Source organism: Penicillium expansum, assembly GCF_000769745.1.
Source record: "Penicillium expansum strain MD-8 chromosome Unknown contig25, whole genome shotgun sequence".
Taxonomy (NCBI): domain Eukaryota; kingdom Fungi; phylum Ascomycota; class Eurotiomycetes; order Eurotiales; family Aspergillaceae; genus Penicillium; species Penicillium expansum.
The window spans coordinates 501,190-525,972 of record NW_015971442.1 but is presented as its reverse complement, the minus strand read 5'-3'; the positions used below and the strand labels follow the sequence as shown (position 1 = coordinate 525,972).

Genomic DNA, 24,783 nt, shown 5'->3' with positions numbered 1-24,783 from the left:
ACAGCAACTCACATCAATCCGCCGATTTTCTGGTATTTCACTGTCAGTATACAGCCATAGAGGGTCTTCTAGACTCCCCCGAGGACCCCCAAGACAAATGAGTAAGCAAGACCCGCGAGCCGGTTCGGTTCCCTGGTGCGCTCCCGCTTGGAAGCGTTGACGTTTACATCATTGTGAGCATCATCCATTTTAACCTACCCTATATAATTGGGAGAACAAAATACAAAATGATCAGGTTTCTCCGGTCATACCGTACTTGAGCTTGCTAATAGGCTTTTATCTTAAGGTTGCTATGTGCAATTAGCTCGGATACCGTTCCTCTAGCTTTAAAGGACCCTAAACTAGCCAACCCACCACTAGCTGTTCTATATTTGAACATATTGTACAGAGCACTAGGGGAGAGTCCGTGTTTCCGGGTATGCAGGCTGGACGCCGGCTCCCATTTCTGTGTAGACTCCAATGATCACACTAGATACATTTAAGTGGGGACTCACAGCAGTTCAACGGATGCATCAGGATGATGATGAAGTGGTAGCAATGGCGATCATCCACGGCTCCTGATGGAACGGAGTACGATAGATAACTGTCAGGGTATTTACATGATCCACTCCGGGATTATTGCGCTAAAAGTTGTAATAAAACCTTGTTCGGTCATTTCCGAACACACCCTCTGCTTTCCGTACCAATGGCCCTCTCCCCACACCTCTTTGTATCTCCAGCATCACCTTTCTTCTTCTCCTTTCCCCCCCTCCTCTCTGTTCTTATCCCCATCCCTCTCTTCTTCCCCCCCATTATCGCTCCTTCGAGTCGAATTAGTCGATGGTTTCATCGTCTATTCTATCCTTCCCTCTAATTTCAGTATTTACTGTCATTCTCTTCGGGGATCAACTCTGAATCCCCGTTTTAGAACTTTGGAATCATCCTGAAGACAAGCTCGTTTCAACAGCTTTCTTCGCTTAAAGCCCACCCCGGTCCTTCATCGAGGTGCTTTTTGTCGAATTCCCCTTTTTGTCGGTTGCAGTCGTGCTTTCCAGCACAGCTCCATCCCCTCGGTCCTTCCAACTCCTGTTCGAAGCTTCATCCCGTTGCTACGGTATTGCTCGATCCAAGCTTGCCTTGAACGTGCAATTGCCTCGACTTCTACTTGCCACCATCCGGTTGTCCCTCGTCACCTCTTGGACTTGTAACAAAAAAAAAAAAGGGCGATCATCCCACATTGAACCCAGCAGACGTCATTTTGGAATGCTAGGGTTTGGAGGTCGTCGTTAGTTTCATCTTGCAGGTAAGAGGATCGTGATATACTCCACACATTTCCTTTTGGAAGTTTCACCCGGCCTTAGTTGCCCTTGCTGCTTTTTGATTGTTATTTGTGAGGTCATTGTCAAGTCTGCTTCTTTCCCCCTGAGATCGAAGCTTCCGTTGAGTCCGCCCTTACCTCAGGACTTGTACTTTTCATGCTCGCTCTAACATCGCCTTGTTCCCCTCTTCTTGCTTTCTCTTGCTCCTTCTGCCATCCTACGCCCTTACTAATCCACTCTTTGTCACTCTTCTAGGATAATTCACGTATTGAAAAACACAATCCGCACATACAGACTCCTTTTGGTCGGCCTGTGATCCATCTCACTTGGCTCATTTGCCTTTTGGCGCAGTACCAGTCTCTCCTGTCGCCGGATTCACCCCGCCAAACACACACATTACATTCTACAGTAATTGCCAGCTTCTGTCATCTGGGATCATGGATCAACAGAGTCAATCCGGGCCTCAGGGCCCCGGTGGCCGCAAGTTCCATATTGCTCATCGGAGAAGTCCATCTGAGCTCACCCCGCTGATGAGTATGTGACCGCCCTAGTGACCGCCCACTATAAAACCATAGTCCCATCATCTCAGCTAACTTGGAACTTGTCTACAGTGGAACAACTGGCCATCCAACAACAGATCGAGTTGCTCCAGCAGCAGCAGCAACAAATTGCTGCGACACACCAACAATACGTTAACATGGGGCTGTTGCAGCCCCAGCAACTGGGCCAGGTGCCCTCGTTTCAACCCGGTGCTTCCATGGGCGGTGTCTCCCCACAGCAAGTGAATGCATTCCAGTTCCCGCAGGGCGGACAGCAGCAGCAGCTTGGAGTACCAATGAACGCACCAAACCAGCATTCGCACCGTCGCAATCAGTCTGCTCTCCCTGGTCTTCCCATGGGCCCTCCCCCTGCCCCGTCTTCAGGGGCATCGGGATACGCCGATTATAACCAGCAGGGCCAAAACAACAATACCCACAAGAATGAGAACGCCGGCCGCGGTCGTGGAGGTCCTCCTGGCGGTGGTCACCAGCGCCGCCACTCGCTTGCTCTTCCTGAGGCCAAGAAAGCCGCCGAGCTGGCCCAGCAGAAGAGAACAGCTTCGGGATTCCAGTTCCCAGCTCCCGCCCCTGGTGCAAGTGGTTCTGATAACCAGTCTTCATCAGATGACAAGCCTACATCTAGCACTTCTCCAGCACCTCAGGGACCCCAGGGACCCCAGGGACCCGCCTTCCAGCGGGCCGGAAACATGCGGGCTGGCGGCCATGGCCGCAGCCAATCGATGGCTATCGGTGGTAACCGGGCTTCCATCTCCGGTCGCGGTGCCGGCGGCTTCCAATTCCCCCAAGCCAGTGAGCCATCAACCAACCAATCTGATAATCAACGGCGACCCAGTCAGGCTGGCCATGCTCGGTCATCCTCGCGAAACTTCGAGGGCAACTGGCGCCAGCCCAACAACCAAAATCAGGGCCAGGATCAGCAGAGGTCCGTCAGTCAGCAGGGTGGATTCCAGCCCGGCCACCGCTCGCGCGGCTCGATGAACCAGTCCATGGGCTCTATTGGTCAATTCCAGTATAGCAGCCAGCCACAGATTGGCCAGCCTCAGCTTATCCAACTTCCTCAGGGCCAAGTCATGATGGCACCTCAGATGTTCAGCGGTCAGCAACTGAACCCCCTCCAGCTGGCTCAGCTCCAAGCACTTCAGCAGCAGAGCGCCCAGGGTATGGGTGGTCTTCAGGCGAGCCAGCATGCCCCGCCGCAGATGTCTGTTCAACAGCAACAGCAGCAACAGCAGCAGCGGAAGACCCTTTTCACTCCTTACCTTCCCCAGGCAAACCTGCCCGCACTCCTTAGCAATGGCCAGTTGGTTGCTGGTGTTTTGCGTGTCAACAAAAAGAACCGTTCCGATGCTTATGTGACCACCGATGATCTGGATGCCGACATCTTCATTTGCGGTAGCAAAGATCGCAACCGTGCCCTTGAGGGTGACTATGTCGCAATCGAGCTTCTCGATGTTGACGAAGTGTGGGGTCAAAAGAAAGAAAAGGAGGAAAAGAAGAAGCGCAAGGATATCACTGATGCCCGCTCTAACAGCAATGCTGGAAATGACAAGCTTGGTCGCTCCGATTCCACTGGGGATAGACAGGAAGTTGGCCCGGATGGAAGCATTCGTCGCCGTGGTAGTCTTCGCCAGCGCCCTACACAGAAGAAGAACGACGATGTCGAGGTCGAGGGCCAGAGCCTTCTTCTGTGCGAGGAGGATGAGATCAGCGATGAGCAGAAGCCTTTGTACGCAGGACACGTTGTTGCTGTCATTGAGCGTGTTGCGGGTCAGATGTTCTCGGGAACCCTGGGTCTCTTGCGTCCCAGCAGCCAGGCTACAAAGGAAAAGCAGGAGGCCGAGCGGCAAGCCAGAGATGGCGCCCATGGCCGTTCGCATAATGACCGCCACCAGGACAAGCCAAAGATTGTTTGGTTCAAGCCTACTGACAAGCGTGTTCCACTTATTGCCATCCCGACAGAGCAGGCACCTCGTGACTTCGTTGAGAAGCACCAGGACTACGCCAACCGAATCTTCGTTGCTTCTATTAAGAGGTGGCCTATTACCTCTCTGCACCCCTTCGGCACTCTCGTTGAGCAGCTTGGAGAGATGGGTGACTTGCGGGTTGAGACAGATGCCCTGCTTCGCGACAACAACTTCGGTTCGGATGACTTCTCCGATGCTGTGCTGAAGAGCATCGGCTGGGAGGACTGGTCCGTCTCTAGCGAGGGAGATGCCCTGGCTTCGCGACGTGACTTCCGTGAAGAGACCATCTTTACGATTGACCCCGCCGACAGCAAGTCCCTTGAGGATGCGTTCCATGTGAAGAGCCTTGCAGATGGCAAGGTTGAGATCGGTGTTCACGTGGCCGATATTGCTCACTTTGTCAAGGGTAACTCTCTGGTTGACCGTGAGGCCAAGAAGCGTGGTACTGCAGTCTACTTGGTCGATCGAATCATGAACATGTTGCCTACCCGTGTTTCCACGGAGCTTTGCTCTCTCGTTCCTGGCGAAGATCGCCTCACTGTCAGTGTGGTCTTCAAGGCCAACCCCACCACTGGTGTGGTAGACGAGGATGTCTGGATCGGCAAAGGTGTCATCAAGAGCGCTGGCCGTCTTGACTACGATCAGGTCAATGCACTTGTTCAGGGCAAGTCCGATGTCAACACCAGTGGCATCTCTGCCGACAGCATCCGCTTGTTGCACGTAGGTTTCTTCTAATTCTACCATTCGTGTTGTTTTCCCCATGCTAACAAAATCACACAGAACACTGCCGGCAAGTTCCGTGAAGCCCGTTTCGGTAACCGCGTGTCAGACGTTCCTGTGCAGCGTCTGCTTCAGCAGCTCGATGACGAGAATGTGCCAGTCGAATACAATATTTTCGAGTCAACCCCAGCACATGAACTTGTGGAGGAGCTTAGCCACCAGGCCAACTTCTTCGTTGCTCGCAAGCTTGTGAGCGCTATGCCGGACAGAGCTTTCTTGCGTCGTCAGTTCTCGCCCAACTCTCGTCGCCTCACTTCGTTTGTTGAGCGCATGAACCGCCTTGGCTTCGAAATGGACTCAAGTAGCAGTGGCAGCCTCCAGAGCTCTCTCTGCAAGGTGCAGGATGTGGATATTCGCAAGGTAAGCGTCTTTCTTGTTCCCGCTGTTAAAAATGAATATATTAACACATGATGCAGGGTATGGAGACTCTCATTGCCAAGGCCATGCAGCGTGCCAAGTACTATGTCAGCAGTGGTACTCCCGATGAAATGCGCCAGCACTACATGCTCAATGTGCCGGCTTACACGCACTTCACAAACCCCTCTCGGCGCTACGCCGATATCCTTGTGCACCGTCAACTCGAGGCTGTGCTCTCCGAGGGTGTCGTGGAGTTCAATGACGATATCGAGTCGCTGAATAAGACTGCCGATCTTTGCAACAATAAGAAGGACTCGGCTCTCAACGCCCAGGAGCAAAGTGTGCACATTGAGGCCTGTCGTAAAATGGACCGCAAAAGTCGCGAGATTGGCGGTGATCTCATCAGTGAGGGCATTGTGCTCTGCGTCTACGAGTCTGCCTTTGATGTCCTTATTCCGGAATACGGCTTTGAAAAGCGTGTGCACTGCGACCAGCTGCCGCTCAAGAAGGCTGAATACCGCAAGGACAGTCGTGTACTTGAGCTGTACTGGGAGAAGGGTGTTCCCTCGTCCGCATACATTCCCGAAGATGAGCGTCCCAAGCCCGGTAACTCCCGTGCTGCTCAAGCCGCAGCTGCTGCTCGCGAGGCCGAAGCTGCCAGAGAGCGGGCCAGAGAGCGTGATGAGGCCATGCGTAAGCAAACCGAGACCGGCACAATGTCTGCGGACGATGTCGATGCCCTTTTCGATGACGATGAAGATGTGGATGATGTCACTGAAATGGCAGCCGGTGTGTCGCTCAACTCCGCCGACCGCTCGACCCAGAGCATGCCACCCTCGCCTACACGCAACGGTCACCACCAGCAGGGACCTCACCGTACTCGTTCGGACCCCAAGATTGCCTCCGGCACTGGTGACGCACCTGAGAACAAATTGACCAACAAGGAGAAGTACTTGAACCTGTTCAAGCTACGCGAGGTGGATGGAGAGTTCATCCAGGATGTCACAGAGATGACCCGTGTTCCCATCATTCTGAAGACTGACTTGAGCAAGAGTCCTCCGTATGTATTCCCATTCGGTTTTTTTTCCCCAGCATGTGAGTTCCTAACTAACAGCAATTTCCATTTCAGATGCCTCACTGTTCGGTCTGTCAACCCCTACGCGCTGTAGTTGTCTGAAACGCGGCTCTGTTTTCTTCATGGGATATATTTCTTGCCTGCCACCCTGCAGATTCTTCGCTCAAGCGGAGCATGCTGTGTCTCGTGCACGCCTACGGACATAATCCAATCCCGATGCGGATCGAACATATCGTTATCAGCATTTTTCCTTGGTTCCGCTTTTTCTCGGTGGCTTCATCCAATTATCCCGAATTCTACCCATCATTTTTCCGACGTGCCCTGGGATTATTATACTTATCCTGTTATATGTGCAAAGCGGTTGTTTGTCTTTTTTTGAGCATTTTAATTGAAACCTGGGCAAATCTCTTAGTGCCAGAGCTTGCCTAGTTTTCTCTCTTCTCGTTCTCTGGGAATGTTTGGAAACTTGGCGGGAAGGACATTGCAGCTCGATAGTCCCAGAAATCCTTCCGTTAATCTATGGTATTACAAACTTACACATCTCCCAGTGCCCCTGCATACGTACAAATAGAGTATTTGGTGATTAGGTCTCCAGTAAATAACATGATTTGGGGATCACGACATTGCGAAAATGCAAGCTCTACCTAGAATGTAGGGTCAAGAAGTTGCACTACAGTGTTCACACTATCAACCCATCACCTCGGTGTTGCTCGGCTCTTGCTAGAGAAGAAAGCCGATCACAATGCTCATGAGGAAGATGGCCGAGGGGCACAGCTCACAACTGCTTCCCTCGGATATTACAGTAGCTAATGAATATCAAGCAATGTATGTAATGTCATGTGAATTCTTAAACTCCTAAACAAGAGATCAGACAAATATGTTGTCCAAGCCAAAGCAAATTGTAACCCCAGGGTCACCTTGCCCAGCCTAGCCAGATTGCCAATGCAGTAATAGAACCAGCTCCATAAGTTCTCCTCGCTCCTCGCTCCATGCAGTTTGTAAGTCTGGTTAAATTCAACAGACAATCAAGGGTATCAAGAAATGTTGCTAACGGGGGTAGTGAAATAGGTGTAGAGAGAGAGAGAGCAAACGCCAAGTGAAAGAACCAGCTCGAATCAAATCAAAAATTTGGTTTCGCCCAACCATCAATATGGATCAGAGATCTGAAGACGCAATGCAAGAATAATCCATCAATATTATGTCCAGTTTGCAGATAAATGGATGGATTTCTCATAGGCGGCGGATGCCAATGCGCGGCTTTGCTCTGACGGCGAGGCGCTTGTGCAGACCGCTCGTGGCTTTCTTCTTGGAGATTCCAGAAGTGGAAGACCCTGAGAGAGATGACGATGATAGTGATGGCGTGGGTAGTTGAGCATGTACTGGAGAAAGGGGAGTAGAGCCATTGAGCGTCTTCATGGGATGGTATTCACGCTTCTCTTTCAAACCACGCGCGGTGGCAGATCCACGGTTCTCTTTGCCATCCCCGCTCAGCCGACGTAGGGGGTCTTGCATGGCCAGCTGAGGCAAATCTTCGAATATTGGCATCTCATCACGGAGACGGCCAGAGGCGTTGACTCCTCCACAGAGCAGGGAGAGTTTAGGTGTTTTCCGTAGTGGTGATGAAGTACGGGAACGTGTGTTTGCGGTGATGTTTCGTTCATTGGAGGTCATGGCAGGAGTGTCGTTGTCGGAGTCAATGAGCATCATGTCTGCATCGGAATCTTCCGGGTAGGCAATCGAGAGGACGGAGAGAGGACGTTTTCCCAAGGCAGTTTTACGGGGACTTGGGGGCGCGAAGTGGACAGGGGAGGGGGAAAGAGTTGGGTTGTTTTCTTTGCTTGCGCTAGCGGGGTCGTCGCTTTCGCTGTCGAAGTCGTCTGTCATGGGCGGGGAAGGTTGGGCGAAAGGATTTGAGGAGGATTGTGAAGGATATTGAGGCTGTGATGTGGTTTCAATTGCAGTGGTGTTGCGGGTGGTTTTCTTGGTTGTAGCGGCGTGGGTGCGAGCTTGCTTCCGCGGGCGTTGAATAACTGCGTCTTCTTCTTTGTCCTCGAGTGTGGTCCCTGCCTCCTCGCCACGGAGCTTTGCTTCGGTGACTGCATCTTTGAGATTGAGTGGGATTGGGGCGTGGATTGAAGTCATAAGCTTGGCTTGGTGTGCGAATGCGGCATAGTTCTCTTGCATGAGAGCGCCTGCAGAAGCATTGAGGGCAGAGTCAGGGTTGGGGTAAATAAGCAGGCATGAGATTGTCTAGATAGAAAACAAGTAATGTTGTTAGTTGGGAGCTTCATTACCCTGGTGCAGTCCAACTTACCACCAATACATCGCGGAGGGTTAGATTTGGCTGCCAATCCCGCTTAAGCGTATCTACACAGACAGCTCCAGTGAGCTCCTCCATGTTTGGATGCCATATCTTCGTCTTGAAAGTAGCCTTTGGGGGGCTCTTGGGGTAGTCATTGGGCATCTTGAGATGAAGCTCCCATAATCCTTGTGAAAAAGGTGTGCCCGCCGGGCCCGTTAGGAGGATTGTCAGCTGTGACAGGTCGTCGCCCTCCGATGGCTGCAAATAGTACGGCGGAAGATCACGGTGTAAGGCAGCGTGGTCGGCAGCTAGCCGGCGCAAATTGGACGGCTAGATATACATGTCAGATACAGAGCACGAGGATATACCGGTTGCTGGGGAACCAATGTGTGTCAATGACTTGAACAGGGACGACTTACCATGCTGAAGCTTTGGGTGGTTTGTAGGATATTAAAATACAAGGTAGACTAGGTTGGAGAAGAATGCAAATCCAGAAAGTGATCCGGACCAGTGAAAGCACAACAATCACAATCACAATGATAAGAGATGGTTACTTCGTCGACGGTTTGTTATGAGTGGAGGTCACACTAACCTTTTTGGTAGCGCGTCAGTCACGTGATCTTCATCGCGTAATGTGCGCGTAACTAATATTACCTCTTTGGGATTGCCCTATGTTTCACCACGTCCTTGCTATAACCCTTGCTATCCGATGAGACATCTATTGTGCGAAGCTAGGAATGAGGGGCAAAGGGTAAATTGCGAGATATATCCTTATTCAGAGAAAAAGAAACCCCTGTCTACCCATATTATATCATTCATACGTCAGGCTTACAGGACGAGGAAGAAGGAGGCACATGCATATGTATGATCTTCTATTGCTGAAGAATAATTTAACCTTCATAGAAAGCTAAAGGAAGGAAGGGAATTAGGCACTGACGGGGCTATCCATACTGTCGAGCAGTACCTTGGCTATGTACATCATCCCTGGTTATACTTAGAAATGTCTCTTGCATAAAGTATGCTTTTTTTACCACCTTCACATACATCTAAAAAGACCAGCTAAAAAGACCAGCTAAAAAGACATCACAAGGCCACAAATGCAGCAGGCTATTCTTGTAATCCATAATTTGGCTCCTTTATAAGGCATCTACTTGTCTACTAAAGTTAAACGCAGCCAAGAAACTCAGCAGATTATGCAACTAGATATAAATGCTATACTACAAGCCTCAAATAGCCTCCAGACGGTCAATGGTTTTATTGCAGTAGCTAAAGATGGATATCAATGAGCTCTGTTTACCCCGATGAGGAGATTGCTGATCACTCGAACGATAGTGGATCTAAGAAAGCAAGTCTCTTCCTTCATACACCCCTAACAGGTCACGGATATTCTGCGAAGGCGACAAGAAACTCAGACAAATTTTAAGAGCCGCGGCATCTTCCATGGCGGTTGCAGCGCCCTGGACCACATATTGGAGCATCGGGTGCGCCGAGTCAGCTAGCAGAACAGGATCGCCATTCTTATAGACCCATCGCTGCATCGCGGGCTGACTATACAGCTTCCACAAAACGCGCTCCTCGATGAAGTCTAAGAGAATCAGATTTCTGAAGCTTGGCGCGCAGAACGAGCCCTCCGTATGCGCTGTCGCCCGTTGAAATCGGGTTATCTTTTCCTGTAATGCAAAATCTTTCAATTAGCTTGACACCCATCAGCCGCGACAATGAGATCTCTGCTGTGTATACGACTATTCTTGAGAATGATCCTATTCTGACCATCCACCTACTTTATAAGCTGTTACTTCAGATCCCACAATCACTCGCACGGTGGGCTTGACAGCGCGATCAAATGCATATTGTACAAGGTAGCGCTATGGGTCAGGTTATACTTTGGGTCATGAGTGTTCAGTATATGGTCGTTTTTTTTGAGGGCCGTTTCGGAGATCTAGCCATCCTGCCATCGTAGTGTTTTGGTTAGTCTAGGAGTGGCAGCCCAAAGCCTCGCGCCTATGGCCAAGTCCACATCTAGTCAATAGTGGCAAAGTATTGGGTGTGATTTGCATTCTGACCCCTATCTCTTGGATCGGGTGGCTGCCTCGAAAATGGTCACATTTTGTCCCTTGAGCGATAGCAGCTGCTAGTTCGTGTCTTGTTCGCATAATGTTTAAACAATAAAGGAGAAGCTATGGCCCTTACATCCTATTCCAGTCCCAACAATAATTATAGCAATGTCCTTCCGTGTCATTGTAAGAATATGTGGACTGGGTATGGAGTACGGAGTACATGTGGTGTAATACGTGCTCTAGGCAAAATCCAAATTTACCCACTCGTTAACGTGACTGACTATATATGTATGGTGTATGAACTACTGTCGCAGGATATGCATCACAACCCATGCCGCTCACCCCTTTACAATAATTAAAATTTGCTTTTTGCTACGAAAAATGAGCCATCGAGCTGTTGTGGATCATATGCAGGAATATTCATTGTCATATTGCTAATATATTGCGATATGTCTGCAGCACAGTCATGATCTATGCACTCGATACATACGCAAGGAACGAAGATTTGTATTTACCCAGGGATGTATTAAGTTAATCACAAAGATAGAAGGGAAGAAAAGTTGGAAACAGGTGCGCCGTGAATATGCGCCTCCGGGTACAACGCGGTGAAACACACGAGTCCTGCCCAATGATGAAGAATTACAATTCCATAAGAAACGTTGGGAGAAAATAACAAATCCCATAAAAAAAAATCGATGTTCGCATGTTCATGTCCCTCATTCCCGTTGATCCAGATACTGGATCAACATAACCGACCGACCATAACCAAACCCTTGCCATCTAAATGAGACCGAAGTGGACATCACAGTACGATAGATGACAGTGAATTGCCGATGGCCAGTCACAGACTCGTTATTTGCTTACAGGAAAGCAACAAGAGCAGCACCGGCAACCATGCCGAGACCGACGGGGCCAGCAGTGGCAATAGCAGCAGCACCGGTAGAGGTAGAGCTAGAAGCAGAAGTAGACGAGCTGGCGCTGGAGCCGGACGAGGAGTTGGAGGAGTCAGAAGAAGAGCTGGTGCTGGAGGAGCCAGTGCCAGTGCTGCTAGAGGAGTCTGAGGTCTCGGTGCCAGTAGCAGAGGAGCCGGTGCTAGTGCCAGTGTGGCTGGAGGCAGTGGACAAAGTAGTGTGAGTCGCGCCGGGGCCGGCAACGGGCGAGGTCAGGCCGGCGGGAATGGAAGCGGCGGGCTGCTGAGAAGTCACGGCAGCAGCTTGGCTGGTGACAACAGAAGGCTGGGTAGTGACGGCTGCAGGTTGGCCAGTCACAACACCGAGGGAGTTTGTCTCGGTCAGGTACTGAGTAGCAGGGTTATCGACAGTCTGTTGGATAGATTAGCTTATCTTGTTCTTGTGTTATTGTGGTATGAGGTTTTGGTTCTACCTACCTCGACGGTGACACTGCTCTGGGCGTTGGCCAGGGCGATGGCCGAGAGGGTAGTGAAGATGATAGAGAAACGCATTTTGATGGATTAGAGATTATCGGTAGAGGAAATATTGTAGGAAAAATGGAGAATGTGGAGAGGAGAATAAAAGTGATCTCAGAAAAGGGCTGGGGGGGGGTTGGGATTATAAGGCTATGGTTGTCCAGGGAAACAAGTCTCATGTTGTCGACTGTTTACCTGCTGCGCACACACATTAGACCGGGTGGCTTTGCTAATGGAATACCTGTTCCAGTCAGCGATCAGAGTCTGGATCTAGCGCCATTTAGATCTGCAAGGTCTTGCGGTTCTATTTTGGTCGATTTCTGGGGTCACACCAATCCATAAGCCCCATTGTGTTGCATGTTATTTGTAAGGATTAATTCACATATACAATGCTACATGGTAAATATAATCAACAAAATAACAAAAGGAATACTGTGCCTCTGTTTTCATCTAAAAGAAAATCCTGAAATAGTTGCAATACTTGGAATACTTGGCAGATTCAATATGGTGGCAACATGTACCTAGACACTAGCTAACTTAGCCGCGTCTGACCACCCTGGATAGGAAGTAATCATAACAAATATAGAATTATACTCTTGGAATAACAATATGTCTCAATCTCAGCCCAGGGTAATTCAGTAGCCTGAAAGCTTACTTACCCTGGAAACTTACAACATTCAACATAGATACCCTTGACCGCGTGGCGGCATACGAATCCCTTTTGATGCCATCCAGTTCAGTTCTGGATTTTCTCACGTCTGACTCAATATAAACTTATAAGTAATTAATGGTTTATTGGGTCCCAAATGGCGCGATCCTACGTGTCTTCGGGCTAAGAAAGTTGAACTAGCTGCCAAGTGAGACATCACTTTTGTCAAATCAGGTATGACGAGGTCAACTCTATACTTTTTCTTCTATGTACTCAATTATAGTCTTATTATGTTATCGATGTAAGAATAAATGTTGTGCTCAGTTTGAACGAGATCTCATTTACAGATTCTACCCTACGGAATACTCCGTACACAAATTATCTTTTGGTGCTTTGGGCATCACAACCCCAACCCGTACTTTGTAGACTCCTCAGATCATCAGACTAAGGTGGGTCTATTTGAGACAAGTCAACGGCTCGGTTAACTCCATCCAGTAGGGACTGCCTCTATATTTATATTTTCTTTTTCCGGGCAGTGTCTTAACTAAAATAACATATTCTTACCCAAGCGGGGTATCAAAGTGGACAAAGAGGGTTGACATACGGAGTAATCCGCACTAAACAACATACTCGCACTGTGCACCTTGGGGTTTAAGCTTGATCCCAGAGCACTGCAGACGGTCTTTATTGTGACTAGCTGGGCAGGTAGTACTGTTGACGTGCATATTGTGTAATTAGGTCGGACAGCTACATCATACGTACAGTATACAATCTACATGACTACATGGCTGTACCTGTAATTCACCTAGGTCTCGACTCGCCTTCTACTCATTACTAGATACAGAATTGCGATCATCGGAATGTCCACGGGTGTGATTCTCTGTGCTGAGGCCAAGCATTCTCCTACGACTCTGGAATAAGCTTGCCTTTTGCTACGGAGTACAGTCCAGGCGATATCAACCCCCTTGCTTATTGGCATAGTCACAATGATTTGGAGTCATACTTTCAATTGATGGCCTAGACTATCCATCGCCATCCTACAGCAGTGTGGCGCAGGAATACAAATCGGGTGCGCCAAAAGCGTCTATATCTGGTAGTGATCCCACTTCTCCAGGTCACAAGCAGCCAGACAGGCGCACTGGTGGTATGTCTGTGCAACCACTCGGTCGCCACTAGAGTACCATCCCATGAAGATGAGAGTTTGCCACCCCTGCATCACCGACATATGCCGTAAGTTATTCTCCAATATAAGTACGGAATATTAGCTATCCGTTCCGGACAGGTAGATGTCATGATCAGTAACAAACTGAGCATATCAATTGATAACTGAACTCCTTCGCCGCAATGCATATTATACAGCTCCCCCCCACTGCAGCACATATTCGCAAACTCAATATTCGACAATCACTCCTTGATCGTCACATCCTGACCGCGAACCCAGTCCGCAAACTCCTTTCGCTTGGCCTATAATTTCCAAATGTTAGCTTCGAAATTCTAGGCTCAAAAAAATGGCCGATATCCAGCAATCGGTGCATATCTTTGATAGATGCAAATCCACATGTAGTCCTGGCAAGACATGCATAAAGTAGATCCAAAACTCACCCGAATATCCCAGAATCCATAACGCTCTTCCAGGCTCAAGTACGGGTTGCGCGCTCCGCCGTCCCGTTCAATCTCGCCCGCCCATTCGCGCCAGCTAATTGGCTTCAACTTCTGCGCGCTCAAGACCAGTCCGATTGAAACAATTAATACAGAAACGAGGGTTTCGATGATAATGTCTTGTGGGAGGGCGGTGGATGTGAGGTTGCTGTAAAGGACAGTGTGTTCGTGGGCCGAGTAGCCTCTGTAAGATGGGTTGTTAGCTTTGCTCAGAAGGGAATGGATATGGTTGAGCGGATAGGTTAAAGCACTTACGCGTGAACTATCAGGACGAGGCCGAAGAAAGTGACCGCGCGGGAGAGGAAGCTCATGATGGGTGGTGAGGTTGATTTTTGGTTGCAAGTTGGGGTTCAGTGGTTGAGTCCGGTCGCTGCGGAGTATTCTTATCGGTGCAGAATTCTAGATAACTCCCACTGGATGATTGGAGATGAAGCTTGGAGTCCCTGGCTGTGGACGGTGCTTGGTGCCGTTTGATACGTTGGCGGGAGGTTCGTGGAGGCTCCAAGGCTCATCCCGCGGTTTACCTAATCAACTTTTCACTGGCTCGGATTTCATCACATCTGTTACAGTTGTACATTCTAATATTAAAAATGACGAATGGCTCCGTCTTTGCAGGGCATTCTCTGATTAATAAAACAGGTATCTTCCTGGCTGTGTATTCAGTGAACCTTGTATCTCATCCTTTGCGATATCAAACCCGAAACCGGGCTTAGGTACAAGCCCGTCATCAAGAACATGCTGGGATCAATTGGTGAAATATCCCGGTGTATTTGGCTTCATATCAGGGCTGTTCCTCTATATACTTCCTTTCGGTAAATTCTGCGACGCCAATGGACAACACACAGTAGATCATCCCCTGAGCGAGGGTAACACTGTTCGATTCTGCTGTCCAACCCCGAGCTTCCTCGCCAACCTCTACGATAGCCAAAAACTTTTCTTTTTCTGCAAGCTCCGTCAATTTTGGCGGATACGGATGCATAGATAGCTGAAAGTGGTAGTCGCACAGATATCAAATACGGTTCAAGAAAGAGAGGGGAAACACGTATTTTGAAAGACCATGCAGGATTTGCCAGCTGGTCTGGAACTAGAAAGATCAAGATCGAGGCACTCTGAATTACCCGGTCCATACTATATACGGTATATTTATCCATAGAATGAACTGTGAGACAGAAACATAAAGAGCATATTTCCTCGGGCACTTGCGGTGATTTCTTTCGTTAATAGTAATCAAATCCTCGCACTGAAACTTCTCGCCTTTATATCATAATCATGTCCCTTCGGTCTCTTAATATGGCACAACCGCGAAGCGATATATACCCATCTTCTCATTTCATTGACGGTCGGGGTAAGCAGGCCACAGAGCCTGCAGCTCAGTATAAAGACCCTCCCAATACCCCAATACCCCGAGCTGTACAGTCGATCGCACCCGATGCTGATCAGTTAGAGCAACTGCTTGTCAGGCTTATCGACGGGGTACATCCTTTTGATCCATCTTGTTGTCTGCGGTCGACACCAAAAAACACATCTGATGAGTATGTTATTACGACCAAAATATGATATATCTAGCTAATGCCTAGTAAGATAGAGCAACAGAAGACCGAGGTTTAGTCAAAATCAAATAATCCAATGCTAAAAACAACATATATTATTTGAATGTTATCTAGGGCAATCTGCTTTGTGGATATTTCCAAAGTGTGGTGGAGATATATATCTGGAGATGAAGGAAAAAATCTATCAAATACCAAATGAGTTAACCAACAATGCTCGTTCAAATAAGCCTTCAATGAATTCTAAAGCTTCGTCGTTATCAATGCAGAATACATACATGTAGGTAGTACCCAGGTATCTGGAATTGATGCCTCATTTCCGTGAAGTCAAATCGCAGTCACCCACAAGAAAAAAATGACGAGACAGCAACGTCAATAGAACCTATAATCCAGTGAGGTGACTAGGTAAGTGTGATTAATTCTCTAGGAATTTTGATTGGTTATAACTTAGATCTTGAGGGTTGATATACGAGAGACATCGAACGCCCAAACGCCGACATCTGTCCACTATAAAACTAGCTGGGCAATTACCACACCTGTACTGAGTGTCCGGTACGGAGGTTGGAGAGGGACGCAAGGCAGTTTGATCAGAACATTTGCATGATGAACACACATCTATGGGCAATTTACAGGGGGAATATAAATGGTCATGAATTTTTTTAAATTTTTCATCAATGACCGGTCACTACTGGACCAGCTTTCTAGTTGGACTAGGTTCGTAAAGGATTCCTTTGACATCACGCATTTCCATCACACAATTCCTGCTTCATAAATGGGCATCGCAAATTTACAGCTTCTGCATGGCAGCGATGTCAGTGGACTGGACGTGGTCCTCATCCTCCTCGATCTTCTGCTGGAGCTCGTCGGTGGAGACCTTCTCGTCCTCAACAACAAGGTTGATCTGGAGCTTCTTGATACCGAAGCCGACGGGAACCCACTTGGAGGCACCCCAGACGAGGCCGTCCCACTCAATGGCGCGGACGTTGGCCTCGAGCTCCTCAAGGACAGTCTCATCATCTGGAAATGTTTGTTAGCAGTTGAACCAATAAAATAGAGACTGGAAAGTACATACCCCAAGGCTTGACCTCCATGGTGACAAGGGACTTAGCAGCGGGCTTGGTCTTGCCGGCCTTCTTGGCCTTGTATTCCTCGAGACGCTTGTTGCGCTCGGCAACGACCTCGGGGTCCTCCTCCTCGGAGTCGGAACCGAAGAGGTCCTCGTCCTCATCCTCCTCCTCGGGCTTGTCCTTGGGGTTGGAGGCAAGCTCGGTGGTCTCGGGACCGTAGGCAGAGTAAGCCACGGAGGAGTCACCGGGGAGGGTGGAGAATTCGCTCTCGTAAGAGGCGATGTGCTTGTACCAGCGGGCAACGTGGGGGTACTTGGCAGCGTCAGGGGCGGCGCTGAAGGCCTTGAAGGTCACGACATCGGCCTGGCTGGGCGAGTTGCTGTTGAACAGAGTCAGCGTTGATGTTCACATCAGACGAGAGTATTCAACGATGTAGTATAGTAAAGCAAGATCAGAGGTGCGATTGCTCGCGATTGGTTGTAGTCATCCAGCGGGGTCTTAATCCGCCTCCTAAACACGGACCAATGTTTCTCATCATAAAAGCATAACAGGAAAGGGAAAAATAAAAAAGGCAAAACGCAATTAAAGGGGGGGGAGAGAAGTTCATACCCAACAACGTAGGACCGAGTGGACAGGAAGTGGTTGGCCACTGAGGGGCACAGTCAGTCACCAATTGATTCGAAATAACAAAATCTCAGGGGCGCCTACGAGTCAGGCCGGCATCAGAGACAAAGTCGGTGAAACCCATTGTGAAAGAGAGGTGTGTTGGTATCTGGAAGGAGAAGAAAAAAAGGAGAAGAAAGTAGATGAGGGAGGGGTTAAAAAGGGAGGATTTTTTTTTATTACGGAAAATCTCCACGGAGTCACGGAAAAACGTGGAAGAGCGAAGATTAATCAGGTGATATCATGGTCATGTGATTGACTGGTGACTTCAGGACGGAGCTTGGACTAGTCAGGTGACTGACTGATGACGGAGCTTCAGCTTTCTCCGCCACTCAGCGTTCGCTATGTGGATCTTTCGAGAAGCCTCCCGAGGGACCTTGGTTGCCGGTATTTAAGCTATACCAGTGACATCTTAGACCTTGAATTGCTCTACAGCTTTTTTTCTCACAAGGCCCGAATCTATTATCTACAGATGGCGGCGAGATTATCTCTCAATGCCCGCAGTCGGCTTCTGCGAGCGCCTCGCGTATCATCGACCCGTCTTCTGTCCCCGATCCCGAGATCAAGCATACTGCCCTGCGCCTCTATCATTCAACCAGCCGTGAACCCTAGCCCTATATCTGTCCGCCACTATGCTAAGGGGGGCCGCCCACACCCCCCAGGTGGCACTCACCGCATGGATATGAGTGGAGAGGATGAGAAACCAGCACTCGAAAAGTATGGTGTTGAGCTCACGGAGAAAGCTAAAGCCGGAAAGCTGGATCCAGTTATTGGGCGAGATGCTGAGATTCATCGAACTATTCAAATTCTATCCCGGCGAACTAAGAACAATCCCGTGCTGATTGGTGCTGCTGGAACCGGTAAGACCGCCGTTCTCGAAGGTTTGGCCCAGCGTATCGTACAAGGAGATGTCCCGGAGAGCATTAAAGACAAACGGGTTGTTTCATTGGACCTGGGCTCTTTAATTGCGGGAGCTAAGTTCCGGGGCGACTTTGAGGAGCGTCTGAAAGCTGTCCTAAAGGAAGTGGAGGATGCGCAAGGTGGGGTGATACTCTTCATCGACGAGCTCCACACCTTGCTGGGACTGGGCAAGGCTGAGGGAAGTATTGATGCTAGCAATCTGCTCAAGCCTGCTCTGTCGCGAGGCGAGCTCCAATGCTGTGGTGCCACTACTCTCAACGAATATCGATTAATTGAAAAAGATGTGGCTCTTGCCCGACGGTTCCAGCCTATTCTGGTGAGCGAGCCATCGGTCGCCTCGACTATTTCCATTCTACGGGGCATCAAGAACAAATACGAAGTACACCATGGTGTCAGAATTACAGATGGTGCTTTAGTAGCTGCAGCTACTTACAGCAATCGTTACATCACCGATCGATTCCTGCCAGACAAAGCGATTGATCTTGTTGATGAAGCTGCATCGGCTCTCCGCTTACAGCAAGAGTCGAAGCCCGACTCAATTCGGGAACTCGAGCGTGATATCACCACCATCCAAATTGAGCTTGAGTCTCTTCGCAAAGAAACGGATGTTGCCAGCCGCGAACGGCGAGAGAAGCTTCAGGAAGACCTCAAGGTCAAGAAAACGGAGGCCGATAAATTGACCGAGGTATGGGAGGAGGAGAAAGCCGAAATTGATACTATAAAACGCACCAAGGAGGATTTGGAACGCGCTCGGTTTGAACTTGAACAAGCCCAACGTGAAGGAAACTTCGCTAAGGCTGGAGAGTTGAGATACTCTACCATCCCGGACCTTGAATCCAAGTTACCTAAAGAAGGCGCCGAGCAGGATCCTCAAAATCAAACTTTGATTCATGACTCAGTTACTGCAGACGACATTGGAAACGTCGTCTCTCGGACCACAGGAATCCCCGTTAACAAGCTCATGGCTGGAGACGTGGAGAAGCTGATTCACATGGAGGACACTCTACGAAAATCAGTCCGTGGACAAGATGAAGCGCTTACTGCTGTGGCAAATGCTGTGCGAATGCAGAGAGCTGGTCTCAGCGGAGAGAACCGCCCTATGGCCTCATTCATGTTCCTTGGTCCCACCGGTGTTGGAAAGACTGAGCTCTGTAAGAAGATGGCCGAGTTCCTTTTCTCCACCGAAACTGCTGTTTTACGGTTTGACATGAGTGAATTCCAGGAGAAGCACACCATTAGTCGTCTCATCGGTTCCCCCGCCGGGTATGTCGGATATGATGATGCTGGCCAGCTCACCGAGGCTGTCAGACGGAAGCCTTACGCTGTTCTATTGTTTGATGAATTCGAGAAGGCCCACCGTGATATCTCAGCGCTACTGCTGCAGGTCCTCGATGAGGGCTTCCTGACAGATGCCCAAGGCCACAAGGTCGATTTCAGAAACACCCTGATTGTGTTGACCTCGAATCTTGGAGCTAGTATACTGGTCGGAGCAGACCCCTTGCACCCAATTAAAGACTCTGGTGATGCCGAACTCCCAGAAAAGGTCAAAGCGGCTGTTATGGATGTGGTTCAAAGCGCATACCCACCTGAATTTATGAACCGAATTGATGAATTCATTATCTTCAGGCGCCTGTCAAAGGATGCTCTACGAGATATCGTCGATATTAGAATCCGAGAGCTTCAGTCAAGACTCGATGACCGCCGTATGACCCTACAGGTTGACAATGAGACCAAGGACTGGCTATGCGAGAAAGGTTACGATCCGAGATTTGGTGCCCGGCCTTTGAACCGTCTCATTGCCAAGGAGATTGGAAACCGCTTGGCTGATAAGATCATCCGAGGTGAAGTTGTGTCTGGTCAAACAGTTCAAGTTTCTCTTGATGAAGCTAAGTCTAGCCTGGTGTTAATCCCGCAAGAGTAAGCGAAAGCATGAAATTTAGCGTTCTAATGTGGTATATACGATGTTCTTCGTCTCCTTTTTGGGAATTCTTCGATTGCATTTTGGATCTTCTCTCACATATTATGACTGTATGACTTTGTATACTATCTCCACTCACTCATTGTACAATAATTTAGTCTCTGGTTGTATATAGAAAAGTCTCCTGCACAAAGTATGCTTTTTTTACCGCCTTCATATATATCTTGAAAGACAATTGAAAAGATATCACAAGACCGTTAACGCTGCCAACTATTCTTGTCATAATAATCACGTTGATCAAATTGCTTGTTTGATGTAGGCTCGAAGAACGACAGGTGATTAGGCGGACATGGGAACCCACCATTTCATCCTACCCCATCCATTCCCCTCTCTCGTCGTATCTCTAGGTATCCCAACTTCATTAGCCTCGACAAAATGTCTTCTTTGAAAAGAAAGAGAACACCGGCTTCCCGCCCTCCAATCACACCTCGTACGTCTGGGCGACGACTGGGCCACAGGGCGCCATCAAGTCAAGCCCTCGGCGTTTCAAGTGGCCCTCCCCAAACCCCTATCATTTCATCAGCAAGTCAATTGCGGACTCCGTTTCCTACAGATACTAGGGTTGAAACAGATCGGTCGGTGAGGGCTACCGATGATGACTTCGATGACCATGTCATTGCTGCTATTGACATGAAGGACCATGGAACTGTCGGGTGCTCATACTACTCGGCCGAAGAAGAAAAGATTTATCTGCTCGGTGACAGTCGCTCAGGGGATATAGAGACAATTGACGCTCGTGCGTTTATCATTTGTTTATGTCTAGATTTGGAGTGCTAATTGGGCCACCTCCAGTGCTTCTCCAAATCAAACCTACAGTGGTTTTGATACCTCCTCGTGTCGACCTTAGTTCGCAGAATCAAGATCAAAATCTTGCACAAGAAGATGGTACATTCGCTTTGCCCTGCAGGACTTTTACCCTTTCCAGTACAAGCAAATGCTGATAACTTTTGTCCAGTTTCTTCTGCCTACCTTCCTTACCAGATAGATGTTCGTCCAACACCGGAGTTCAGCTACTCCAATGCAGAAAGCAAACTCCTTGCTTTAGAAGTTTCGTCTACGCACGAACGGCGTATCCGGTTCTTTGTGCCTCAAAATGGCCTTGCTGGACCGGAAGAAGTGGACCCAGAAGAGATGGGCTTCACACTTCAAGAAGGAAGACTGTTGCACATCTCAAGCTCTGTCGACATGGAGAACCCAGTGACTATTGGTTGTGCAGGAGCTGTTCTCACCTACCTACAGCGAAGAAGAGCCGCGGCACCTAGCCCCCTCGAAGAAGGAAATGAGTATCGGGTTCGAGCACTGCAGATGTTCAATCTACGGGATATGATGTGGATCAACAGCAATACCTTCACCTCTTTGCAGATTATCCAGTCGGAGTCACACCCGAATATGTTTAATCAGGGCCCAGGGAAAAAGTCAGCTTCAGGCAAAGAGGGTCTTTCGGTCTATGGGCTCTTCCAGCACTTTGCATACACCCCTCAGGGTAGGGCAAGACTCAAGCAAACATTTTTCCGTCCGAGCGTGGATCTGAATACGATTCGGGAACGGCATGATTTTATAGGAGTCTTTTCCCGCCCCGACAATCTTTCTGCATTGGACAAGATGGCCAAAGCATTGAAACACATTAAAAACCTCAGGCCTGTCATGGTCAATCTTCGCAAGGGAATTAGTACTGGCAGTGCTAAGATTACTGGGTTCAAAACTACGGTTTGGGCTAGCCTTCTGGCTGTATGTTTGATTTGCTATTATCTGTCCACGCTAGAGTGATAATTCTTGCATTGCGGTGCTAATGAGGTGGCTGACCAGTTTGCGTTCTACTCTATCGACATCAATGATGCACTGCGGGAGGTCTCTGGCGCGCACATCCTGAGTCTCCGAAGCAAGGTCAATAGCAAATAAGTACACCGGTTTTCCGTATACTAACAGCTTGCAGGCTCTCAAGGTCTTTGAAGCAGCACAGCTTTACAGAGTTGGTCGCATGATTCAAGAAATTGTAAGTTCTTTGTTACTAGTAATTAACAACACATCTGACCTTTTAGGTCGACATTGATAACTCTGAAGAACAAGGAAGGACAGTGGTTAAGCAAGGAATCGATAGAGATCTTGATAAAATCAAAGACAGATACGATGGTCTCAACAGCCTTCTCAAGCACGTTGCCCTCGACATTGCCGCAACAATCCCGGCAACTCTCGACGTCGACGTCAATGTCATTTACTTCCCTCAGCTTGGGTTCAATATCGCCATTCCACTTGATGATCATGGCGCCGCGGCATATACTGGCGCCGATGATGAGTGGGAGTTGATGTTCATCACGGAGAATCGTGGATATTTCAAAGACTTCCGCATGAGAGAGATGGATGAGAAGTTGGGGGATATATACGGTATAATTTGCGGTAAGCGTTTTGAATCAATGAGAAGCCATGGAAATAGAGAACTAAAAAATTGTCCCTTGACAGAGAAAGAAATCGAGATTGTGTACGACTTGGCACAGAGGGTTCTTCGATATAAGAATGTGCTTGTCGATGCCTCTGATATCTGTGGAGATATTGATAGGTTAGTAGTTGTGGAACATGATAAGAGGTCCGCTGATACAAAGTCCACAGTCTTCTTGCCCTCACACAAGCAGCCAGCTTCTACAAGCTGGTCAGACCTCGAATGGTTGAACAAAATGTGATCAGAATCAAGGGTGGCCGGTAAGAGTTTGTTAGCAATGATCTCTCGATATCCCTGACAAATGGCAGACACATTCTTCAAGAATTGACTGTTTCGTCCTATGTGCCAAATGACACATTGCTCGTGGGTGGAAATGAGTCCGAGACCGGTGATTCTGCTTCATCCAGGGATTCCAACCCCAGCATGTTGCTCTTGACTGGACCGAACTACTCAGGAAAAAGTGTCTATATCAAGCAGGTAAGCTTTGTTTTGTCTTTGATAGACTCATTTTCTGACATAAAACTAGGTTGCTCTGATTGTCTATCTAGCGCAGATTGGGAGGTATGTTTCTTTCTATTAAGATGGCCATACAAAGGCTAACTGTCACAGCTTCATCCCTGCAGACAGCGCGGAGTTGGGAGTCACAGATAAGATCTTGACCAAAATCAATACTCAAGAGAGTGTCTCTAAGGTATCTCAAAGTCTCCGTATAAAATCTTAAATTGGGCGGCCTAACATGTCTTTAGATTCAAAGTACATTCATGAATGATTTGCAGCAAATCTCTCTTTGTTTGAAACAAGTCACAAATCGAAGCTTGGTCATCATCGATGAGTTTGGGAAGGGAACCAACGAAAGCGGTCTGTTCCTATCTAGTTAAAGCTCTTGATGCGGATTAATTAATGCTATTCAGATGGCATCGGACTTGCCTCCGGCATACTCGATTATCTGCTGTGCCTCGAGAGCCCCGCGAAAGTCATTGCAGCAACTCATTTCCATGAGATTTTCGAGAACAATTTCCTCACTTTGCGGCCTCAACTCCAGCTTGGTCACATGGAAGTTCAAGTCTGCGAAGAAACCCAGGAAGTCGAAGACCAGATCACGTATCTCTATAAGTATGTATAGAAACACTGGCTTTCGGATGAATGGTACGCAAATGATGCTTACAGTTAGAACAGCTTTCGTCCGGGGCGGAGTAACAAGAGCTTTGGTACCATGTACGTCCTACTTGCTATCATGCCCGCATTCCTTTCGTTTAAAATTGATTGAGTTGCGATATAGCTGTGCGGCAATCAACGGTATCGACCCAGCTATTGTATCTCGCGCAAACGAGATTGCGTTTCTTTCAGCGCGAGGGGAGAACATCGTCGCGGCTTGTGCAGTTTTATCTTCAGAAGAGATGCAAGACCTAGAAGAAGCGGTACGAGCTCTTCCTTGTCTCAAAGGAAAGAAATGTGACTAACAGCGTTGTTACAAGAACTCCCTGGCGAGAGGTTTTCTGGAGATTGATTTCTCACAAGGTGGCTTAGACCATGTCAAGGCAGTTTTCGAAGGCCTGTTCGAGTGAAAAGATTTCTTATTATGGGATCAAGCGCATGGAGGCCAATTATATCCCAAGTATCCTTACCGAGAACAACATACACATACGCCCCATGTCACCATCAATTGACCTAACCTACAATGTTGATCTATCCTATTAGGAAAATGAAGTCACTATTCACCTCCACTGCATTGTAGCAACCGGGCTAAAAACCAATAATGAATTGACCCCAACTTTTACACCGGTCCTGTTATGTGTACATTTTCAACATTGAGAATAATGAGGCTCCCGACTTGCACGCTGACGATGTGACCGTAAGCACCAGGTCAAGCATCTTAATACATCACCCACATTTTCTGGGTCGACACTATCTACGTTCTATCATAAGAGAGAATCTCTCCACCAAGCTCGACGCAGAGCTTACAAAGAGCTGGCAATACACATTTTCCCCTAATCAACGCTAGTCGCTGATCGGCGTAGCAGACGTCATGGGCGAGAGGAAGTATGG

At 48.5% G+C, this 24,783-nt stretch overlaps 8 protein-coding genes across 8 annotated transcripts; 4 read left to right on the top strand and 4 right to left on the bottom strand.

The window, feature by feature from the left end:
- Nucleotides 1–1,735: 1,735 nt before the first annotated feature.
- Nucleotides 1,736–6,128, top strand: ssdA (mRNA-binding translational repressor SSD1; the record flags this gene model as incomplete). Its single annotated transcript, XM_016738300.1, has 5 exons — nucleotides 1,736–1,832; nucleotides 1,910–4,542; nucleotides 4,603–4,962; nucleotides 5,019–6,019; nucleotides 6,089–6,128. 5 exons carry the CDS (start codon nucleotides 1,736–1,738, stop codon nucleotides 6,126–6,128), a joined length of 4,131 nt encoding a protein of 1,376 aa, XP_016594409.1.
- Nucleotides 6,129–7,264: 1,136 nt separating this feature from the next.
- On the bottom strand, nucleotides 7,265–8,758 carry PEX2_010220 (putative ubiquitin conjugating enzyme E2; the record flags this gene model as incomplete). The annotated part of the gene is made up of 3 exons (XM_016738299.1): nucleotides 7,265–8,284; nucleotides 8,349–8,666; nucleotides 8,756–8,758. 3 exons carry the CDS (start codon nucleotides 8,756–8,758, stop codon nucleotides 7,265–7,267), a joined length of 1,341 nt encoding a protein of 446 aa, XP_016594408.1.
- Nucleotides 8,759–11,253: 2,495 nt separating this feature from the next.
- On the bottom strand, nucleotides 11,254–11,855 carry PEX2_010210 (putative GPI anchored protein; the record flags this gene model as incomplete). The annotated part of the gene is made up of 2 exons (XM_016738298.1): nucleotides 11,254–11,715; nucleotides 11,781–11,855. 2 exons carry the CDS (start codon nucleotides 11,853–11,855, stop codon nucleotides 11,254–11,256), a joined length of 537 nt encoding a protein of 178 aa, XP_016594407.1.
- A 2,017-nt stretch (nucleotides 11,856–13,872) lies between these two features.
- On the bottom strand, nucleotides 13,873–14,438 carry PEX2_010200 (membrane magnesium transporter family protein; the record flags this gene model as incomplete). Its single annotated transcript, XM_016738297.1, has 3 exons — nucleotides 13,873–13,932; nucleotides 14,071–14,311; nucleotides 14,383–14,438. The coding sequence occupies 3 exons, from the start codon at nucleotides 14,436–14,438 to the stop codon at nucleotides 13,873–13,875; spliced, it is 357 nt and encodes a 118-aa protein (XP_016594406.1).
- A 958-nt stretch (nucleotides 14,439–15,396) lies between these two features.
- Nucleotides 15,397–15,684, top strand: PEX2_010190 (uncharacterized protein; the record flags this gene model as incomplete). The annotated part of the gene is made up of 1 exon (XM_016738296.1): nucleotides 15,397–15,684. The coding sequence occupies one exon, from the start codon at nucleotides 15,397–15,399 to the stop codon at nucleotides 15,682–15,684; it is 288 nt and encodes a 95-aa protein (XP_016594405.1).
- Nucleotides 15,685–16,461: 777 nt separating this feature from the next.
- On the bottom strand, nucleotides 16,462–17,489 carry PEX2_010180 (translation elongation factor 1 subunit beta; the record flags this gene model as incomplete). Its single annotated transcript, XM_016738295.1, has 4 exons — nucleotides 16,462–16,691; nucleotides 16,747–17,120; nucleotides 17,351–17,390; nucleotides 17,450–17,489. The coding sequence occupies 4 exons, from the start codon at nucleotides 17,487–17,489 to the stop codon at nucleotides 16,462–16,464; spliced, it is 684 nt and encodes a 227-aa protein (XP_016594404.1).
- Nucleotides 17,490–18,080: 591 nt separating this feature from the next.
- Nucleotides 18,081–20,246, top strand: hsp78 (chaperone ATPase HSP78; the record flags this gene model as incomplete). Its single annotated transcript, XM_016738294.1, has 1 exon — nucleotides 18,081–20,246. The coding sequence occupies one exon, from the start codon at nucleotides 18,081–18,083 to the stop codon at nucleotides 20,244–20,246; it is 2,166 nt and encodes a 721-aa protein (XP_016594403.1).
- A 432-nt stretch (nucleotides 20,247–20,678) lies between these two features.
- Nucleotides 20,679–24,302, top strand: PEX2_010160 (MutS family protein MSH5; the record flags this gene model as incomplete). The annotated part of the gene is made up of 16 exons (XM_016738293.1): nucleotides 20,679–21,039; nucleotides 21,096–21,188; nucleotides 21,259–22,031; nucleotides 22,110–22,187; nucleotides 22,237–22,296; nucleotides 22,343–22,697; nucleotides 22,761–22,857; nucleotides 22,908–22,997; nucleotides 23,046–23,214; nucleotides 23,264–23,298; nucleotides 23,347–23,428; nucleotides 23,484–23,595; nucleotides 23,649–23,850; nucleotides 23,914–23,952; nucleotides 24,017–24,155; nucleotides 24,213–24,302. 16 exons carry the CDS (start codon nucleotides 20,679–20,681, stop codon nucleotides 24,300–24,302), a joined length of 2,775 nt encoding a protein of 924 aa, XP_016594402.1.
- Between the last annotated feature and the right edge of the window lie 481 nt (nucleotides 24,303–24,783).